The sequence below is a fragment of the Pyxicephalus adspersus genome, chromosome 7 (genome assembly GCF_032062135.1).
Source record: "Pyxicephalus adspersus chromosome 7, UCB_Pads_2.0, whole genome shotgun sequence".
Classification (NCBI taxonomy): Eukaryota; Metazoa; Chordata; class Amphibia; order Anura; family Pyxicephalidae; genus Pyxicephalus; species Pyxicephalus adspersus.
In genome coordinates this window covers 11,000,586-11,022,601 of record NC_092864.1, presented here as the reverse complement: position 1 = coordinate 11,022,601, position 22,016 = coordinate 11,000,586, and the positions used below count along the sequence as shown (strand labels likewise).

At 40.5% G+C, this 22,016-nt stretch overlaps 1 protein-coding gene across 3 annotated transcripts; it reads left to right on the top strand.

Annotated features, from left to right (window-relative positions):
• Nucleotides 1-1,918: 1,918 nt before the first annotated feature.
• Nucleotides 1,919-20,162, top strand: SHMT1 (serine hydroxymethyltransferase 1). 3 transcript variants are annotated; one of them, XM_072417454.1, is made up of 12 exons: nucleotides 1,919-1,956; nucleotides 7,158-7,268; nucleotides 10,333-10,478; nucleotides 12,915-13,030; nucleotides 13,412-13,572; nucleotides 17,113-17,194; nucleotides 17,494-17,706; nucleotides 18,239-18,355; nucleotides 18,434-18,556; nucleotides 19,006-19,122; nucleotides 19,203-19,313; nucleotides 19,820-20,162. In XM_072417454.1, the coding sequence occupies exons 2-12, from the start codon at nucleotides 7,173-7,175 to the stop codon at nucleotides 19,990-19,992; spliced, it is 1,455 nt and encodes a 484-aa protein (XP_072273555.1). In that variant the 5' UTR covers nucleotides 1,919-1,956; nucleotides 7,158-7,172; the 3' UTR covers nucleotides 19,993-20,162. The 3 variants fall into 3 exon arrangements, with proteins under 3 accessions (XP_072273555.1, XP_072273554.1, XP_072273553.1); XM_072417453.1 differs by lacking the exon at nucleotides 1,919-1,956 and adding an exon at nucleotides 4,718-4,770; XM_072417452.1 differs by lacking the exon at nucleotides 1,919-1,956 and having other exon boundaries at nucleotides 7,125-7,268.
• The last annotated feature ends 1,854 nt before the right edge of the window (nucleotides 20,163-22,016 follow it).

Here is a 22,016-nt window from a genome sequence, read left to right as displayed (position 1 = left end):
TATACAAAGGGTCTCGGCTAATGCCAGCCTAGCACCTCTCTGTCAGGGCCTCTTCTATTGTTCTTTGTGCTGAAAACACATTATCAAGAGAAAAGTGAATGAAATAAAAAAAAGGAACCATACAATCCATTACTAGGGGCAAAGGGTCTCAGCTCATTATTGTCAGCCTAGCACCTCATTGCCTTAACTCCTACTTGCCAGACAACATCTCTCTGGTAGAGTGCCCTTGTATTTGTTCCATTATCCCGCTATACAAAGTACAGGGTGCAGGGGTCAGGAGTATACAAGGTAGAGAGTGCAGGGTTCAGGAATATACAAGGTATAGGGTGCAGGGGTCAGGAATATACAAGGTACAGAGTGCAGGGGTCAGGAGTATACAAAGTACAGAGTGCAGGGGTCAGGGGTATACAAAGTACAGAGTGCAGGGTCAGGAGTATACAAGGTACAGGGTACAGGGGTCAGGAGTATACAAAGTACAGAGTGCAGGGGTCAGGAGTATACAAGGTACAGAGTGCAGGGGTCAGGATTATACAAGGTGCAGGGGTCAGGAGTACATAAGGTACAGAGTGTAGGGGTCAGGAGTATACAAGGTACAGAGTGTAGGGGTCAGGAGTATACAAGGTATAGGCTGTAGGGGTCAGGAGTATATAAGGTACAGGGTGTAGGGGTCCTTATCTTAGTAAGTGCTATAGCAGAGGTCAGGAAATTCTGTGGTGCAGGGGTCACATTCAAAGGATTGAGTGCATAGCTCCCAACTGTACAGTACCGGTTTCTGGGAGTTGTCATGTAAAAGTCCTGGCATCATAAATAATTTGTACCGACTTTAACTTAGGTATCATGCTGTGAGTTGCCACTAGATGGCGTCAAAGTCTCAAAGTTTCTGGAACTTTTTTTTTTTTGTATCATGGTAAACCCTTGAAATTACTTTCAGGTAAACCCTTTCTATATTTTACTATATCCACAGATCACAGTATATTGGAGTGATAGTTAGTGGGAGGAATTCCTCTTACATTGCTGACCGGTAGGAAGAATGCCATCTTTTCAGCCAAAGAGATCATTGGTGTCACCTAAACTGACCTGAGAGGTACAAACTGCTCATTGCTCACGGAACCCCCAGAAACCTCTGTAAGAATCCTGGTTGAGAAACAGTCATAGAGAGTTAGTTTCCAAATTTATGGACAATGCAGATCTCAGCACCTCCATCAACTTGTGTATAAGCCCACAATGGATGATGCATCCATCCAGGGATAACTTCAGTGTGGAGGCGACAGTGATATAGGATAAATAGATAGATCATCCATGGTGGTCAGGAGTATGTAATGTACACACTGCAGGGGACAGGTGTATGTATTGTACAGAGTGCAGGAGTCAGGTGTATGTATTGTACAGAGTGCAGGAGTCAGGTGTATGTAGTCAGGTGTATGTTTTGTACAGAGTGGAGGGGTCAGGTGTATGTAATGTACAGTGTGCAGAGGATATTTGTATGCAGGTACGGTAATTTGTTTTTAAACCTACCTATTTTTTACTATCCACATAACATCATAAAGAGTAAACCAAGCAGCAATCTTCCTGTAATATATGTGCATTAATCACCAAAGTAAGAATGAGGCTGTATTCTCCTCCCCCAGCTGCTGAGATTTGCAGGGGTATTTCTAGGGTCAGATCGCCACAGGACACCCGAGCCATGTGATCCCTCCCCCCGCCTAGCCTCCTCCCTAACTTTGTTCATTCTTCCTGCCATCACCCACTGACAGCATGGTATTCACCCGCGAAAAAATAGCCCTTCGCTGATTGGCTACCCGAAAAGGTTATTGTTTTTGATAGGCAGATTGCCAGGCGTGCTTGTGGGCGATTGGGTGCGGGGCTTGGCAGTAATGTGTTGTGATTGGTCGGTTTGGGTGCCGGGTTCGGTGACTGTCCGAAGTACTCTTGAGTGTCAGCGGCTGCAGAGAAAGTGTGAGTGAGCATGGGGGAGGGGTACAAGGGGCAATAATGGGGCTGGGGGGAGTCTGTCGGGGGCAATTATTATGATGGGAGGGAAATCTACAAATTTGGCGCGTGATTTGTATGGTGGGGCTGCCTATATCAACATGTGTTATACACCAAGGAGGTCACCCCATATAGGGGGTATTAGTATGGTGATGGTAGATACAGGTGGGGGGTATTAGTATGGTGATGGTAGATACAGGTGTGTGGGGGGGAGGGGGTATTAGTATGGTGATGGTAGATACAGGTTAATATGATTGACGCCCAGCTCAGCAAGTTGTCCTCTTCCAGTGGCCGGTAGTGTTGCAGCACATCCACATTTTCCAACCATTGGCCGCCAGTAGAAGCGTGAATTTGACTCTGAATTGAGAGCTTGCTCAGTGTTCTCCCCAGCCCCTTTTAGCTGGGCGCACCACCCGGCACTTTTCAGTAACCACCCGGCTTTTCTTGGGTTGGATCATAGCACAGGAGACTCCATCCACCTACAGCAGGGGTCGGCAAACTTTTATTTGAAATTTGCTTTTCTTGCTTCCTGAAATAATAAAGGTAGCCCCCCCCCCCCCCCCTCTTTATAGGAATTGTATATGAAAAGCTAAAAAGAGAAAGCAGGGGGTTTCTTTGAGGCAAATTCAACTATATTGTATTAAGAACAGGAAAGTATGACTTTCATACATAAATAGGGTACATCAAACCAATAGAGTGGAAAATAGGACCCTAAAACTGGGGAATAAATGTTGTTATTCCCTAGACCATTAAGGAAAGGATTGGTCTCATCCCAACGCGTTTCGCTGACTAGCTTCATCAGGGGATGCGGGAAACTGTTTTATGAGCTATCGCTGTGGTGGTTCTTCATTAGAAAGAGAATTGTGCATTTGGGGGTTTGTGTGTATTCCAAATGGCTGGTTAAATCGCTGAGAATTGGCAGAATGGTTACAAATATGCCGTGCAGAGCGTGCAACCTTTGTCCCTTGCTGGTCAGCCGGTTGCAAGGGAAGGATCTGGGCTAACCAGCGAGGGACTCGCATACAAGTGGAGGCTTGTCAGGCTTCACTTTCTCTTGCTTCTATTAGAACCAGGTGCAAGTGTTGGCTCTAACAATCATGGAAACTTTCTCCTGCTCCCTTGCCAGTTAATCAGTCCCTCCACATTCACCTGGTTCTCTTCCTGGTTATCCTGGATCCAACGCCTAAACCTGGTACCCTCCACTTGTATCCCCCTCCCTCTTTGGTTAGCCCAAACCCTTCCCCTGCAACCGGCTGACCAGCGAGGGTCCCGGATACAAGTGTACGGTCAGGCTTCACTTTCTCCTGCTCCCTTGCTGGTTAATCAGTCCCTCCACATTCACCTGGTTAGACCAAACCCTTCACTTGCACCTGGATCGCTTTCTGGCCAGGGGGTGTGAGCTAAACCAGCCAGATGTTGGGTTTAAGTTAAACAATACTCCAGCAGCACCTGGCTTCCTTGCTGGTTTAGCTCAGACCTTCCAATTCCATCTCCATCTGCTCACTTGCCTGGAAGGGGTGGACAGGATGTGTGGGTGATGGGGATCATGGGGTGGTGAATGTAATAAAAGTAAGTTTATCCGCATGGGGTAAATACATGAGAAGGGTGATGCCACATAATGCTAAATACTAGTAGAGAATGTAATCATATGCAGTGAAGCATGCTAAGATTTCAGTTCCTTATCATTGGAGGATGCTGGGAGTTGTAGTTCTTCTCTAGCTGGGGAAGACTTCTTATTCCCGGATGTGAGTTCCCTCTGCTGACAACCTTAGAACAGCCGATATTGAGATGGATTGGAATACCCCTTGCAGTTGTTGGGTCACCGAATGGCGTTATAGAAAGTGCTGCAGATTATATAATGACTATTAAATTCTATATATTATATTCTCATATAATGACTTATTAAATTCTATATATTATATTCTCATATAATGACTAATAAATTCTATATATTATATTCTCATATAATGACTAATAAATTCTTTATATTATATTCTCATATAATGACTAATAAATTCTATATATTATATTCTCATTAAATTCTATATATTATATTCTCATATAATGACTTATTAAATTCTATATATTATATTCTCATAAAAATGACTTAATTAATTCTATATATTATATTCTCATATAATGACTAATAAATTCTATATATTATATTCTCATATAATGACTTATTATATTCTCATATAATGTCTTATTAAATTCTATATATTATATTCTCATATAATGACTTATTAAATTCTATATATTATATTCTCATATAATGACTAATAAATTCTATATATCATATTCTCACATAATGACTTATTAAATTCTATATATTATATTCTAATATATTGACTATTAAATTCTATATATTATACTTTTAAATTCTATATATTATATTCTCATATAATGACTAATAAATTCTATATATTATATTCTCAAATAATGACTATTCTATATAATATATTCTCATATAATGACTCTTTAAATGCTGGAATGCCTGTGATTGGCAGGTGGTTTATCTGGGAATAAGGTTTTCCCTGCACATGCATCATAAATGCCCCCTGACCCAATTCAGATTTTCACTTAGGCGGGTGTCTCATTGCTGTATTTGGGACATATCTGCCTGTTTATGGCTTATTACCTGCAGCCAGACTGCGCCACTCTGACCTTTGTTACCTGGCTGGGCAAGTTTATGTCGCCCTTGAGAAGTTAATATGTAAAACATGTTTTTGGTTCATGTTAAACTCTTCTGGGCAGTCTGGACGGTGTTTGTTTGGTTGTGCGGTAAGGTTTTTTTCCTTGGGGATCTTGCAGAATTCAGAGCTGGGCTTTATTATTATTATTATTATTAATAATAAACAATTTATATAGCACCAACATATTATGCAGTGCTGTACATTAAATAGGGGTTGCAAATGACAGATTCAGACAGTGACACAGGAGAGGACCCTGCCCCGAAGAGCTTACAATCTAGGAAGTGGGGGGATTACCACACACTGGGCTTACAGCAGATTTCATTTCGGGTCATTGTCCTTCTGGCAGGACTTTTACTAGGTTCAAGTAAATTCTAGATCGTCATTCACATTTTTTTTTTTTTTATAGCTTTTGGTATTCTGTTTTACTTTTTCTATTTATCTGATTTATTTTTACATAAGGGTGAATGTAGGGGCTGTTCTGTATTGCTAATAGCAACAAGTCCAATTCTCTGCCTCCCCAATGGTAGGGAGAAGGAAGTCTGGAGTCGGCACAGCAGTCCTTGCAGTGGTGGTCGCATTTAAAAAAAAATTGGCTACAACCACCAATGGATTCAAATGTTTAATACAGCTAAGATGTGGATTTATTTGGTGGATATAAAGAATTATTTTTTTTTATTCTGATTAAAGCTGAATGCATCCTGTGTATCCAAACATTGTTGATTTTTGGTATTATTAAACTCTTTGTTAAAGCGCCAACATATTATGCAGCGCCGTACAATAAATAGGGGTTGCAATTGACAGACAGAGGGGACAGAGGAGAGGTCCCTGCCCCGAAGAGCTTACAATCTAAGAGGTGGGGGAAGTAACACACAATACGATGGGAGATATGTAGTGGTGGGAAGTAGTGATGGTTTAAAAGACAGAAGAAGACGGGTAGGCAAGTTTGAATAAATGTGTTTTGAGGGCTCTTTTAAATGAGCAGAAAGTAGGAGCAAGCCGAATAGGACGAGGAAGACCATTCCAGAGAGTTGGGGCAGCTCTAGAGAAGTCTTGTATCTGTGCGTGTGATGAGGTTATGAGTGAGGAAGTCATTAGTAGGTCATTGGAGGAGCAGAGAGAGCGGCTAGGGGAGTATTTTTTTACCAAGTCAGAAATGTAAGTGGGACAATAACTGCGGAGGGATTTGAAGGCAAAGCACAGGAGCTTGAATTTGATTCTAAGGTGAAATGGAAGCCAATGGAGAGAACTACAAAGAGATGCAGCGGAAGAGGAGTGGAGGGAAGGATGGATGAGTCTGGCTGCAGCATTCATAATAGATTGTAGAGGAGAGAGTCGGGTTAGTGGAATACCAGAGAGGAGGAGGTTACAGTAGTCCAGATGAGAGATAAGAGCATGTACAAGGAGTTTGGTGGTCTCTGGGGACAGGTAGGGGTGGATGTCCTGAATGTGGGGCGTGAAGGAGAGAAAAGAGAACCGGTCCAAGGACTGATCCTTGGGGGACACCAACAGGAAAGAGAGTGGGAAACGAGAAATTGCCATTAAAAAATACTTTAAAGGAGTGGGCAGACAGATAGGAAGCAAACCAAGGAGCAGTGTCACTGATACCAATGGAGTTCAGGATCTGGAGTAGAAGAGGGTAATAAGTGTCAATCGGTTAGTAATATTCCTGATTGCATGTAATGTTGTCACAGCCTATTTAATAAGTCAATCCAAGGCAAGTAAAAGTGAGACAGACCAGAGAAAGTTAGAAAGTTTTCTTGTTTTTTTCATAGAAAATACTTTTCCTTCTTCTGTCTTTATCATGAGTGTCTCTAGCAACACGCAACTGTGCCCCAACAAAGTAGAACATTTTTTTTAGCTCTATACCTTTAATGCTGAAAGGAAATGAATGCCTTTCCCCTTTTAGTTCTAGTAATTTAGTTAGTTAAGATTTGGAATATAAGGCAGAACTTGTGATTGATACATGACTGCGCGCAGATGATTAACTGCATTCAATTTGGCTCACAGTAAGAACATTGCATGGAGTCATTAGGGTGCAGTGTCCAGGACGTTATCTCTCATAACCCCAAATGGCCTTTATACCCCCTGTATAGATTATATAGTCTTTAAAGAGACCCTGTCACCATTCCGAAAGGATTAGAACCTCTCCCGGGGTTTGATTTTCATCTACTAAAGAGACTTGCTCTCGCTCACTGAGTTTAGGGGATCATGTGACTCGCTCCTCTTTCTCCTTCTTAAAAGCGTCAATGGCTGATGATTGGCTGCTCCAGCACCAAGTATAGTCACATGGGTGCAGGGAAGTCAGCTGATCATTTCCACATTTCATTCCAAGTCAAAGGGAAATCTTATATAAGATTATATTTGGTGATGAGAGATCTTATATAATCCATAGGGATCAATTACCTGACTTCTCGGGTGGTTTGGTATGTTTTGGATATAACCAATAAAATGTTATGTTTTTTTTTTTTTTTTCAGGCGTAAACTGGGAAGATGGCTGAAACCCCTGTGATTAATGGCAGCAACACAGATTTATGGGCTTCTCATAACCAGCTGGTATTGGAGCCTCTAGAAGTTAATGATCCAGAGGTAAGATATTGAGATTAATAATGTGATGATAAAATATTTCCACATTGCTGTATTCCAGAATTTGTATTCAGTGTGGCACCTAAATCAAAACTCTAGGCAAAACAGCATAGGTTTATTCCAGGTAGTGACCTCCACTGCAGCAGCAACAAGGACTGGTCATGAACACGCCCACTGCTTGCTGATTGGACAGTGACAAAGTTGCCGCACACAGATGCTATAATACAGGGAATTTAGCAAAGTAACCTCAAGATAACAAAGCTACATTTACACAGATAATAATTACAAGATCAACGGTCATGCTCGTCTGGGGTGAAAACGTTGATGTGTACAATTGTCCCCCTGACATCATTTATCAATCTATCCTATCGGAATGATGAACGGCCAATGCTGTGTAATCCTTTGGTCCCTTTTCCTTCTCCATAGAACAGAATGGTGCTGTATGTACAATGTAACTTGCGTGTTCATCTGTCACAGGAAAAGACATTGGCTCTGATTTATTAAAGCTCTCTACTTATTAAACCATCACTACTAAGGCTGCAGAGGATACACATTTATCAGTGGACCTGGGTGATCCAGCAAACCTGGAATTGATCTGGTCCAGGATTCAAAGCATTTGCTAGCAAATTACTTTGAAGAAATGAATTCCAGGTTTGCTTGATCACCCAGCTTCACTGATGAAACTTTATCCTCTCCAGCCTTGGAGAGCTTTAACAAATCTGCCTCATTGTGTCCACGGACAATCGTCTGATGTTCAAGTTTTAGATAGTTTCATTTATTTATTTCTACACTCCTCTCTGCCCTGGGTGTCTATATAACATTAGACTGAGCATGCTATTTATTCTTCTATATGTTTTACCTTATAGCTGTAGAACTTTGATCCTTATAAATGATATATACAACAGAAAACCGGTGCATAGGTAAAACAAAACTGCTTTACAGCAATAATATTTGTGTAATATATGGTGACATGGGTACAAAAAATGCTTTAACAGGGTGGATACAAATAAATTACAAGTTTGGATCAGGATGTGTGTAATTTTTCTATTAAGTTTTCCTCTGTGTTCTTATGTGGCCCAAAAACATGCAAACTTTTAAAACATTAAAGTTTAAAACAGCTTTCAACCATTCCTGTGTGTGTTGTTTTGCTTTTTTTTTTATATATCTCAACCTCTCCCATAAATTGCCTTTGGGTATGAAAAAATGTCTTTTCTGCCAAATATCAAAGCTGCAGCCTAGGGGAGCAAATTGGCCAGTCCAGCATAGATCGCTTTTGTGGTCATAATGCCAAAGGAAAAAAGGGTAACTGTCATTATCACCGGGTATTTTACACTATGAAGAAACAAAGCAATGCAAGGAAACTCAGATACTAAACATAAATGCTCATAAATTCTCTTTTTTTATATTTATATATTTTTGGGCTTCTTATTGACCTAAAGCAAGGACAGCCGGTGACAGCTGAAAAGTCAGAACTTGTCCAGCAAGTTTGTTCTCGCTGGGTAGTAAAGCAAAGATTGAAATGATGGGTCTGTACCTTAAAAATGTTTGAAGTGGCATCTTTTGTATTAGCTTTTCTTACAGGTTTCCTTTAAAGTGAGTATTTGCTTTTCATGCAGCAAAAAGCAGCCATTCTCTCTGAGCATCTATTAGTATGAATTCACTTCTAAAGGCGAGAGGGAAATAAAGCTTACACAGGGCTGAAAAGCCTTTCCCATTTCCCATCTCCAAGCTGCAGTACTGTCACATCGGAGAACTCTTAGGAAGAAGCCATCTATTGGAAATATTCATTACATAAGTATGTACTGCTGAGCATGGGAACTTTAAAGTGATCCTATAACTTTATCTGACATGGATAAAGCAAGTATTCTTTTTCCTACAGAGTAGCCAAGATTGGATCTTATATTGAATGGGAATGTACGGAATTGCCTGTCCAGTATTGTGTGCTGAAAAACAAAAAATCATAGAATTAACTTTTTGTGGTTTCAGCAAGTCTTATCTCCTACATGAGCTGTTACAGTAACACCCAGTGAGCAAAGGCTGAGATTGTAACGCTGTTATAATCTAGGGGAAACCACCAATTAGAACTGTTGTGTGTGCCTCTGTGAGTCGAATTTCCCTTTTTAAAGAGACCTGTTAGGTTTTTCAGATACTCATACCTACACAACATGAGTTATTTAAAGACACCTAGGACTTCTGTGACTTTTCCTGGCCAGGAAGGGGCTTTAAAAACCTTGCATGTACATGTAATCCCCGTGTTACATATGAGATGGGGACTGTAGGTTTGTCCTTAAGTTGAGTTTGTATGTAAGTGGGAACAGGTACATTATTTTAATAAATGCAATTAGGACAGATGTTTGTCTAAACATATTATTAGGCAGTGTGGTGTCTGTTACTGTATAAAATCCTCACTGTGAGTTAATCACAAACAAAGCAAAAAAAAAATCTTTATGGAGCCTAGACAGTTATTAACTTCTGGAGCAAGCTGTGCTTTGATATGCGAAAAGAAACAACTGCAGAGTTTATTCATGGTCATTAAAAAGTTACTGCTACAAAAGCGCTCAGGACTTAGGATCACCCACAACCTCAGCTGTATTTAGCAAAAGATTTCTTCTGCAAATTTGCAAACTGCCCCTTCAAGCCTCCATTCTGCACAGGAGCGTGCAGGGAAGCCCTGTTTGTATCCAGGAGGCGTCCGTACGTACGTCGGATGTCCTTAACCCAGGGACTACCTGTATGTTAGAGAGGTATCTACAAAACAATAGTTTACAAACTTTGGACCATACACGCTATTCACTGCTCCTCCCGTGCAATCACACATGTGGCTTAGGTAGGAGATTTTCTTACCTGCTTTGGTTCATGGTGGGAAATTGTTACATACAGAGCAGAGTATAAAATCCATATAAACCTCTATTTCTCAATGCTGCACCACTTATGTGCCCGGCTGCCTACAGCAGACCTGGTTTTGGTTTAGGCTGAGAATAGATAACACTTGTACTCTGCATACAGCCAACATGCAATGAAATGATGAAAATGCTTTAATATCCTCTGTCTCTGATTTATTTTCAAGGTGTACAAAATAATTCGTAAGGAGAAGCACAGGCAGCGATATGGCCTGGAACTAATCGCCTCTGAGAATTTTGCCAGCTGTGCAGTCTTGCAGGCTCTCGGTTCCTGCCTGAATAACAAATATTCCGAGGGTTACCCAGGACAGAGGTGAGAGGGGACAAAAACAATGTTTTCATGTTGGGATGACTGTTGGAATTCACGGTTCAGTTGTTAGGAATTTATACTGTAGGTCTGCTGCAACCTAATTAGATGTTTGTGCAATGAACAGAGCACTTTATTACCCTATGACATTGTACATGTAGTCTGATATTATATATTCAGGTACAGAGATACAGCAAATAGGTAAAGGGATCAGTGAAAAGGTTTATAAACACATACTTATCTAATTGTTTTAACTGATCTTCAGCAGCAGTAGAAAACATTAGCCCGACATAGACTGATGAAAAGATAATCCGCCCCTACCTGTCCCCTGAGACCACCAAACTCCTTGTACATGCTCTTATCATCTCTCGTCTGGACTACTGTAACCTCCTCCTCTCTGGTATTCCACTAACCCGACTCCCTCCTCTACAATCTATTATGAATGCTGCAGCCAGACTCATCCATCCTTCCCTCCGCTCCTCCAATGACCTACTAATGACTTCCCCACTCATAACCTCATCACACGCACGGCTCCAAGACTTTTCTAGAGATGCCACAACTCTCTGGAACGGTCTTCCTCGTCCTTTTCGGTTCGCTTCTACTTTCTGCTCATTTAAAACAGCACACAAAACTTTTCAAACTTGCCTACCAGTCTTCGGTATTTTGAAACAGTCACTACTTACCCACCACTACATATCTCCCCTCCTATTAAGTGTTAATTCCCCCATCTTCTAGATTGTAAGCTCTTTGGGGCAGAATCCTCCCCTCTTCTTGTGTCACTGTCTGTATCTGTTTGTCATTTGCAACTCCTATTTAATGTATAGCGCTGTGTAATATATTGCCGCTATATAAATCCTTATTCTTCTTGCTGAGTGAATATCTCTAGTTCTAGCTAAGCAAGGGGATGTGCTGGGCCGTTTGTGAGTGTATGCCATTGCTGAGGTTTTGTATTGCCAGCGAAAATCAATTAACAAGTCACACAAGATTTATACAATGTACCTATTCACCTTCATACCTTCAGTGTATCTGTATTTGTTAAGCAGAACATAGCTTAAAGGTGACTTTGCATTGACTGATCCTATTATAATGCCTGGGTCTTATTCACCTGTAAAAATCACCTGTTGAATACATGTGCAAAATGTATCTGTAAAGAAAAAAAGGTTTTGCCTTCCGGCTGCCTCATCTTATCAGGACGATGGCAGATCCTTTCTAACGAGACCCTAGGGAATACAAGGCAGCCGAAATCCCACCGGAAATCACTCATGCAATGGATTGGATTTTGCCTGTTCTGTTTTCCCTAGGAATCTTCTCTGAAGAACAGGGTAAGGTAACGGTAAAAGTATTGAATATCTAAGGAAGTAGATTAGCTTCACTTTTTAACATCTTTCAAAAACAGCCAAAACCCTACTCACACACTAATAATGATTATATTGTTAAGAAGGAAAGGCTAGAACAATGACATTTTTTTTTTAGGTTTGCCGACTTAATATGTATCAGATTCATACACATTAAAGATAACAAGTGATCAGTAAGAAGCAATAATAAATAAACAATAGTTCCACAAATACAGTAAAAAGGGCCAGCCCTAATTTTAGAGGCGGGGTCTTGACCAAGGACTATACATCAAGCTTCCTAGCATATGAGCGTAATAGAGAAAGAGCTAAATGATTTTTTTTTCCTGACGCATTTCGCCTATTGGCTTCCTCGGGGTAATTATTTAGAACACGTTTAGCTGATATTGAAGTTGATGAGGTGTATGGATATAGAAAATTCCAATTTTAGGGAACCAAGGGTAGTGAGAAATAAATGCCTGTATAAAGGAATCCAAATATATGAAGAAGGACCTGGATTGCAGTGATGTGAGTTTTAATGCAGCCAGAGGGGCTGGACCTATTTACTGTATTTGTGGAACCATTGTTTATTTATTCTTGCTTTGTATTGATCACTTGTAATTTTTAATGTGTATGAAACTATTATATATTGAGTTGCCAAACCTATAAAACCCAATTTCTTTGTTCTAGCCTTTCCTTCTTAACTGTAAAATAACTTTTTTTGCATATACTTTCAGCAGGGGTCTGGACATTTTAAGTGGACCTTGTTTTGTACTTTAAGGTTTGTTTAACACTCTGCTGAGATGAACTAGTGCAGTGGTCGCCAACCTTTCTGACCTCATAGACCACTAAATTCATAATTTTAAATCCCGCAGACCATTAATATGATTTTTTTTAAAAATATAAATACATTTATAAATAATGATCTTCTTAATGGTGCCTGACGAGGACTGCGGAGTCTCTGATTCATTGATCAGCTCACGGTTAAGTGAAGTATTACTATTGTTACTATTATCATTAGTTGCATTATCTTTGGTATTAATAAAGAAATGTAAAATATTTGTTTGCCTTTCCTCACTCATTATGGGTTTATTTCATTCCACTCTAACAGGTATTACGGTGGCACGGAACACGTCGATGAACTGGAGAGGCTGTGTCAAAAGAGGGCTCTGGAGGCTTATAATCTGGACCCGCAGAAATGGGGGGTCAATGTGCAGCCATATTCCGGTAAGAAAACCCTTCTATAATTTCCATCAAATTAAGTTTTGTCTTGGTTTTTAAAACCATGGATTTCTTATTGCGTTGGTGCCCATTCTGATTTCAAATCTTTACTTGCACTTGTAGCAGAACGCAAAAGTTCCCTAAAACATTGTTTTAGCTAATAGATTGTATGTACAAATGTATGTTGTATGGTGATCTTGTTTTCTGAAATTATGATATGGTTTGGTTTTAATGAAATATATCTGTGGTTCAAAACTACAGCAGCCAATCTCTGATCACCCTAAGTCTATATATGATTTAATAAAGTAATACATTATTATTACCTCGCTATAACTATCACCCTATTGCTTTCTTTGATTCGGTGTATTTATATATTTTATGTTAAAGGCTCTCCCGCCAACTTTGCTGTCTACACTGCCTTGGTGGAGCCTCATGGGAGGATCATGGGACTGGACCTTCCTGATGGCGGCCATCTCACACATGGCTTCATGACTGACAAGAAAAAAATCTCAGCTACGTCCATCTTTTTTGAGTCAATGCCATACAAGGTGAGGGGACAGTGCGATAGTCATTGATCCTGATATATTAAAACTCCCCAGGACTGGAGAAGATAGACTATCATGGTGGAACCTGAGTTATCTAGTAAACCTGGAATGGATTTCTTTAAATAGTTTGCTATTAGTATGGCAAATATTTTCAATCCTGGATCAGATCCATTTCAGGTTTACTGGATCCTACAGGTTCCCTAATGGTAGTCTATCTCCTCCAGTCTTGGAGAGCTTTAATAAATAAGGCCCAATATCCTAGTCTTTATGACACACATTTTGAAGCTCGAGGACCTATAACCCATTACCATGAGATGAGGTAATAAGTGCAGGGCATCAAGGCCAGAATTCCCCACAAGGTCACCTAGGCCATGGGGGGTGGCATTACAACATCACTATGTAGAAATGGAAGCTGCACTGCTGGCCAATAAGCTTTTCAGTAACCGACTTTACAAAGTGAAAGTGATAATACTGAACTCTGTACAGTGCAGAAAGCTGTGCAGGGTGACGATTGTATTGAAAATATCACTTTTCTTATAATCCATTATCTCCCTGTTTCTGTCTCTCCCGTTTTACTCTCTCCTTCTATTTCTCTCTTCCCTCTCTTCTCTTCCCCTCCCCTCTCTTTTCCTTCTCTCACTTCTTATCTCCTCCTCTTCTTCCCTCCTTTCCTTCATTATCTCTTCTTTCTCTTCTCTCCCCCCTTCCCCTTCTCTCCCCCTTCCCCTTCTCTTTTCCTCTCCTTCTTTTTCTCTTCTCTTTTCCTTCTCTTCTCTTCTCCTCCTCTTCTCCTTCCCTTCTCCTCTCGCCATGTCTCTCCTTTCTCTATTTTGTTCTTGTGGAATAGCTTTCATGGTGTGTTTTGTGTGTGTTGGCTGCTGTTTGGGGGGAAGGGGAGCAGCATAAGCAAACTGGCCTAGGGGAGCAAAAAGTATAAATCAGGCCCTGAGCATCAGGGATTCGCCCTGAAGGGAGCCTTGCACTCATTGGGTCTGATTTATAAAAACTCTCAGAGACTGGAGAAGATATTTTCATTAGTGAACCTGATTGATCCAGCAAACCTGGAATGGATTTCTAAAGTCATTTGCTATTTGTGTGCAAATGTACTCAATCCTGGATCCATTACAGATTACAGACCACTCAGCTTCTCTAATGTGTATCCTCTGCAGCCTCGGAGAGCTTTCATTGTTTTGATTAGAGGTGGGAACTGACATTAGTTTGAAACATTTCAGGTACAACAAAACAAAAGTTTAAAGTTTTACAGTTTCTCTTTCTGAAGCAGCCACAGCTTGTGTTGCAAATCCTGTCCCCTGACCGCATGCTGCACAAAATGACTGTTTTGCTGTCTGTGAAAGCTGTTATCGCTTCTAAAGTTTGGTATACCCCTGCTGAGGTTTGCCTTTTTAGCTGGGAGAACGAGTTTTGCTGATAACAGGAGCTATAGGTCGACCTCAGTAGGGGACTGTTGTACCTCTGCAGATAGACCGCTGCTTTAAAAAGTAAATGAACTGTACAAAATCCATGGGTGGGTGGTGGGTGACACTGGGTATGGATAACGGGGTGGTCTAAAGTACAGGCATGGTCAGGCGCCATCGGTCATTTTTGTCTACAACTAGGAGGGTGCATGCAGATACCACACTTATCAAGGGGTCATTAATGATTGCATGCGGTTTATCAGCCAGTATTTTCCTGGGACTACCCAAACGAAATAGCTGGATACAAACAGATACCTCATGCCAATGGGCACCGAGGGAAGCCCCGTCATCCACTTAGTGTCAGATCTGATTTGCAGAAACAAGACTGAATGGCATTAATTCTTTCCAGCCATCCCTGCAGAGCTCCTATATATTCCTCAATCCTGCTCGGGATACACTGCTCATCGATCATCATTATTTCTTCCTGCGTGTGCAGTGTTGTGTTAACAAGCTTGTTCTTCATATTAATTAGTTGTTGTTAGTGTGCGGCAGAACAATTATTTTCTGGTGTTTTTACAAAAGCAATTATTTTCCCTTGCCATTGACTTCAGTGTCACTGTGGTTTACGCTGACGTTAATTGGATAAAGACTAAATGCTTGGCGGAGTTATCCCTGTAGTCACGATATGCGGAGAGGAAAACAAAGCCGGCGTTTTACATGCGAGTTTAAATAAACCTACTAGATTGCTATAAACAGAAATACAATTCTAAAATATTTATAATTTTACTTTAAAAAGTAATTTTTGTATTCTGTACAGGAGCGTGCTTAGGTCCATTGTATGCTGCTCCTTATATTTTTTAGCCCCCTCTATACCAGTCTGTGTATTATAGCTCAAAAGTTTATAAATCCAACAAAAAAAATGTATACAGGCAGCATAATTCATAGTCTCTAATATTTATAAAAACACAATTTATTAAGTATTGCTCACACATATGTATAATTTTTCTGTTTAGTCTTACAATTTTAAGTGCCCATTTATAGGGCTTGACACGTTTCGCAGCTTCTGCTTCCTCAGAAGAACTTTTTTTTTTTTTTTTTTTTTTTTTTTTTTTTTTTTAAACAAAGCTTTAAAGAATTACATTCACTTCCTTAGACACATCTTGTTATTCATAATACAATAGAAATAAATACTTTGCACTTTTTTACTACAGTATGGGTGGGAAAAAGCTGTAGGCGGGTTACTTTTTTACGAACGATTTTTTGCCCAATCGATCGTTCGTCGTTCGATTGGAACGATAAAAATTGGAAGTGTGTACGCACCTTTAGTCTGTGTATTATCAGTCACAAGTTGGTAAACAGCAGCTCGGCTTTTGATAAGTAAAGGACATATATACACAGAACATAAAGGCTGCTGTGCAGGCACCAGGACATGTGTAATCTAGGTACACCGGACCCTGGGCGAAGGCCAAAAAAAAGGTGCCATCCCTCTGAATGAAAGTTCTGTGGTATATTCCTATTCGTGTTACATTTTAATATTAAGTGGACCTAACAGCAGATTTATTCTACATGCTAAGAGACATGATGCTCTGCATGCTAAGAGATATAATATGCAGAGATTTTAATGCGCCAACACATACCTGTATCTGTTAATACAGAGCTATCCAGAACAGCAAACCTTTGTCACTTGGTGGTGTTGAAGCTTACAAGCTTTTCCCAGCATATTCCCCTATCAGCCAATGGCACAGCCGGGCCAATAGGTATATGGGGGGCTATTGTAGCTTTGTCCATTGAACCGCCAGCAGTCAGGCATATGGTAGGAAATTAAGGCCCCTGCAATCGTGTGCTGAATTCCTCTTATGGAGAATTAAAAGTTTCTGCTGCTGTGTTCATAAAGAGTCACTGGAAACTCTGCTCTGTCTGTGCTCACTTCCACCATGCAGATTTCTTACTTATTAATTTTTCCATTCATGTATGACTATTGGAGATTGAAGGATGCCATTTATCTAATATTGCAATTAGTTGGGATATATGTCCAGTTTATATCCAGTTTGTTTTTATGGTAGACTTCTATAAATGCAAACTATAGATGATGTATAAGTTGCACATTTATTCCATTCTTTTTTTTCAGGTAAATCCAGACACCGGCTATATTGATTACGACAGACTGGCAGAAAATGCACGCTTATTCCATCCAAAACTAATCATAGCGGGTAAGTGGTAACTTGTAAGTTGTTTAAAGTGAACCAGTTGGCTACAGTGTGTTCAGAACCTTTAGTAGAAAATTACCTTTGAATAAATATATAGAGAGAGATAGAGATTGCTTGTCGTCCCATATATAAGCAGAGGGGAGATCACAATCCTGAATCCATTTAACACAGAATTACCAGTTCTGTAGGCTATTCAGATTTACCTTGGTAATGTGTTTCCCATTTAGCTGGTATTTTTTAATGTAACTGCCTTGTTCTCAATTAGTGTTATTTTTTATTCTGACCATTGTGCTCTCCTCCAGGTGTCAGCTGCTACTCTCGCAATTTGGACTATGCACGGATGCGGGCCATAGCCGATGAAAATAACGCAGTCCTCATGGCAGACATGGCTCATATTAGCGGGTTGGTGGCGGCCGGAGTTGTCCCGTCTCCATTCGAGCACTGTGATGTGGTGTCCACCACCACGCACAAAACACTACGCGGTTGCCGGGCCGGCATGATCTTTTATCGGAGAGGTGAGTAATAAAAGTCATTTTCAGACTTTTAGTAATACCTGTTGAGCCTGCCATAAAGGTCGCTTCTAGGCACTTTGTGTCCGACCCAACTATGTTTGGAAACACATAGTGCAAGCATGGTCAGCCATTGTCGCTATCAGGAAGCCAGTCATTTACTACGTGTAACATAATTCTAAATAGAGGAGCAGAAGACGATGGAGAGAGCCTGGTCATGTGTCTTTTGGCCTCTTGCACAGTCACAAAACTTTGCTGGGTAAAGAACAACACATGGAAATCGCAGGCTACAATTTATGAATAGGCTGTAATATGCAAACTATACTTTTTTGATATATAGCAGCAAGCACTATCTTGTCTCCATAATAGGAATCTTTCATTTCATAAATATCAAGCCCAGACCTGTAGTCAGACTTGTGAGGATCTGACCTGATGCAGGTCTCTTATCAGATAGTGGGTCTTGTATGTCAATAAAATTTTAGTTTTTGTTCATCCAACTTATTATACATTCATCGTTCATAATGTCTCCATCTTCCAGGAGTTCGCAGTGTGGACCCAAAGACTGGAAAAGAAGTTCTGTATAACTATGAGAGTCCGATAAACCAGGCGGTGTTCCCGGGCTTGCAGGGAGGACCTCATAACCATGCTATAGCAGGTAAATCAGGCCGGGTTCTGCAGTCTGTGTCACAGGCAGGCTGGAATTAGACTCACTCCATGTTTTACGTCCTTGCAGGTATTGCTGTGGCACTGAAGCAAGCTATGAGCCCAGAATTCAAACTGTACCAGGCGCAAGTTGTCTCTAATTGTCGTGCGCTGGCATCTGCAATGGAGGAGCTGGGCTATCACATAGTCACTGGTGAGGAGCACATCCGGGGTCTGTTGTCTTATAGGGATAAAAACTTTAGAATTATGAATGCTGTTCTTCCCTAAGCTTGATATTTCACCAAATCAGATGTCACCTATAAATAAACTATCAGTTTTTGAGTGAAGTAACTTTCCAAAGCAGACAATTATGACATTGAACTGTAACTGCAATCAATTTTGCAAAGTGTTCAGGCATTTTTTTTTGTTGCCAGTTGGCTTTTGGGGTAATATAGACCCCGTTGTGTACAGACACAGCATTTCGTGTGTCATTTGGCATGTTCATTTTTCTTAGGGTAGATCCTTAAGAACCAAGCTCAACAGCATGGTGATTCATATTTCTTAAATGTTTTTTTAATCCAGGCTGTAAATGTAAGAAGTAAATAGTTGATGTGTACACTCAATAGTTTACCTGGATAAAATGTCTTTTCTATCACTTTTCAGGTGGCTCTGACAATCATCTCATTTTGGTTAACCTGCGCAATAAAAACACAGATGGAGGGAGAGCAGAAAAGGTCCTTGAAGCATGCGCAATAGCGTGCAACAAGAACACTTGTCCTGGTGCGTGTATACTGCTTGACATCGGTTATAGAAACGTTATTAGACCCAGGCAAATGTTTCTAACTTTCGTTCTGTTTCAGGTGACAAAAGTGCCCTTCGCCCCAGTGGCCTGCGCCTAGGGACCCCCGCCCTGACCTCTCGAGGGTTCAGGGAGGGAGACTTCAAGAAAGTCGCACAGTTTATACACCAAGGTAAGCAGACAGCTTAAATGATTGTTCAAGGTCAAATAAGAATAATTTGTTTATAGGTGAGAATCCAAATGTTCTGATTTATAGGAGCAAATCCCTTCCAATGCTGGCTATTACCTCACCTATGCAGCTCTTGTTCTGTGTACAGTGGCTGGCATGCAAATCAGTGAACTGTATCGTGGCTCATTCTTGTAGGTAATATTACATGAAAAATGACACATAAAAAAAAATTCTAATTAAATATGGGCAGTATAATACCTAAAAGGTACTGATTCCTTTAAAAACTTTTTCCTGGCCACACATAGCCTTGCATTTCCTGACTTTAGCGGTTATGCTGATACTCTGGATTTAGTAACTTCAGATTCAGTCATTTCTGACCTAGAACAGTTATGCAGATTAGAAAAGTTTGAAGTCTGCAGGTTTGTTAGTGATGCAGCTTATTGAATTTTGAGTCCCATGCAGGCTAGCAAAACTTAGAATCTGATGCCATCTTTGATCTTATGTTCCAGGCATATTAATTACACTGGAGATTCAGAATGACATGAACCCCAAAGCAACCCTTAAAGAGTTCAAGGAGCAGCTGGCTGGGGACGGCAAACATAGGGAAAAGATCAATGCTCTGAAAGAAGAGGTGGAGCAGTTTGCAAGTGTCTTCCCTATCCCTGGTCTGCCTGACCTGTGAATACCCAGAACGGCTTTCTTGTGATGTCTGAGCACTGCTGAAATGTTTAATGTTGGAAGCAAAGTTCAGATAGGACTGTAATATACTGTAGAGTGTTCTCTTTGTACGGTTAATAAAACGTGCTGCTGTGCTGGCTGTAAAGCTGACATATGTGGCTGCCTTACTGCCCACCTGGTTTAGTGACTCTTTTTATGCTTATGATGGAGTTCAAAACTTTTTTTTACCCAGCACATCCAAAGAAAACTAATAGATTTGTACCTTCACAGTAACTGAGCAAGCCAGGTATTTCTATTCTCCGGCCCCAAAATGTGAATAAACCACTTATATCACCATGTACAATGTAGCACCAGTGTTGGCTGTTGGTTCTGCATTGTGCATGAGAAGCAAAATAAATGTTTGGTGGCAAGACCAGAATGAAAAATCTTTGTGACTATTAGAACTGGCAAAGAGAAGCCACAAACCTGGAATTAGGTAAGTATTTCTCATTGTAGATAAATCCAGATGTATATTCTGCATTGCTGAAATGGGGGCGGGGATCACATTTATATATACACATATATAAATATACACAATGTCCTGTCCAGACCTAAACTTCAAATAGAACTTCTGTCCATTCGTTTTGGGCTAGCAATACACTTTTTGTTAATATGATGCACAAATCTTCCACTCGTGCTTTATGGTGCCATTGAAAAGCAATGCATGTAGTACTGTTCATTACTGGGATAAAGCTCCGGATTACTGCAATGCAAATATGTGAATACACTCAATCCTTCTTTTCTGCTTAACCCCTGAGAAGACTTTGCTCAAATGGGACAAGCTTTTTCTGATTTGTTTTCGAAGCTAGAGATTCCAGGGCTGACACCCTTCTTCATTCACTACTTAGTAAATCACTGGGCTGGGAAAAGTTTGTAATGAAAGCTGTAAATGCTTACCTGCCTGAAGTTGGGATGAGAATGACCAATGTAGTGCCTGCACCTTTAAAACCAAGTCACATTGGTAAACAATTTGTGACTGTCAAGTTCTCTTTATCAGGCTGGTATTAGGTAAATATTTAGTTTGCTATTGTAATTGTGTGGCCCTATGTTGTGGTATATTAATAATAATGTCTTTATTTTATCATGGTACAGAGACTGCAGGTGTCTAGAGAGTTCACACTTTCCGTTGTCTCAGGGCCAAATCATTTCACCTCCACCCTTTCCTGCCTCGGCATTGGCCGTGCAATACTGTGCAGCCTTTCATGTGTCTTCACCTGGATAGCCCTGGCTGCAAGTGCTCACCTGACCCCAGCTTGCAACCAGAAATCACCTTGCTAGGGTTACGGCACACGGACGGACAGCACATAGCAATGCAATCCATACTTACCAGAAAGTAACTCTACCCTCCCTGCTTAGGTTTTTTTTTTCCTTTTTTAGGTTGGGTTATTTCACACGCTGCACTGGGTCCTGTTACTGGTGGGCAGCCCTGGATAATACTGAGTGTTTAGCACAATTCATCTGTTTTTCAGTACAAAATAATTTAGCTTGAATAGATCACTTTTATAGCTAAATGAATGGAAAAACTAACATAAAAAGTCTTGTTAGTTGGTGTTTTTGATGATAATGTCAGTGTTGCCCCATGGATAGCCATTCTGTAGCTAAAGTCTTTGCTGATGGACAAGTTTACCCTCCTTCTCCTTTTATGATATGTGTGGGACTTCTGCATTAGGCGTAGGCAGGAGACAAGGCAGCAGAACCTGTATAACTTTAAGCATGACATGACTAATATATAATATGGATATGCTGTATTCTCCTAGTGGCCCCTGTTTTGTGACCTAACTTCATAGTAACCACCCAAAAACAGCTGGGTGGTTACTCAAAAGTTGGCAGGTGATGTGCCCAGCTTGAAGTGGCTGGGGAGAACACCGGATAAAAAATATGGGGAAGCTGTACATTGAAATATAGTGGAATCCTAAAGGAAAAAAGCAATGTCATTGTGGCCATTAAAGTGATCCTGAAGATTGCTGCACTACTGTAACTTTTTAAAAC

Bases quoted from the DNA above. Each gene is read 5' to 3' on its own strand.
- SHMT1 (XM_072417454.1), top strand. From the start codon at position 7,173: ATGGCTGAAACCCCTGTGATTAATGGCAGCAACACAGATTTATGGGCT. The intron at 17,195-17,493 runs GTAAGTGGTAAC...GCTCTCCTCCAG, and splicing joins TCCAAAACTAATCATAGCGG to GTGTCAGCTGCTACTCTCGC. The intron at 18,356-18,433 runs GTAAATCAGGCC...ACGTCCTTGCAG, and splicing joins TCATAACCATGCTATAGCAG to GTATTGCTGTGGCACTGAAG.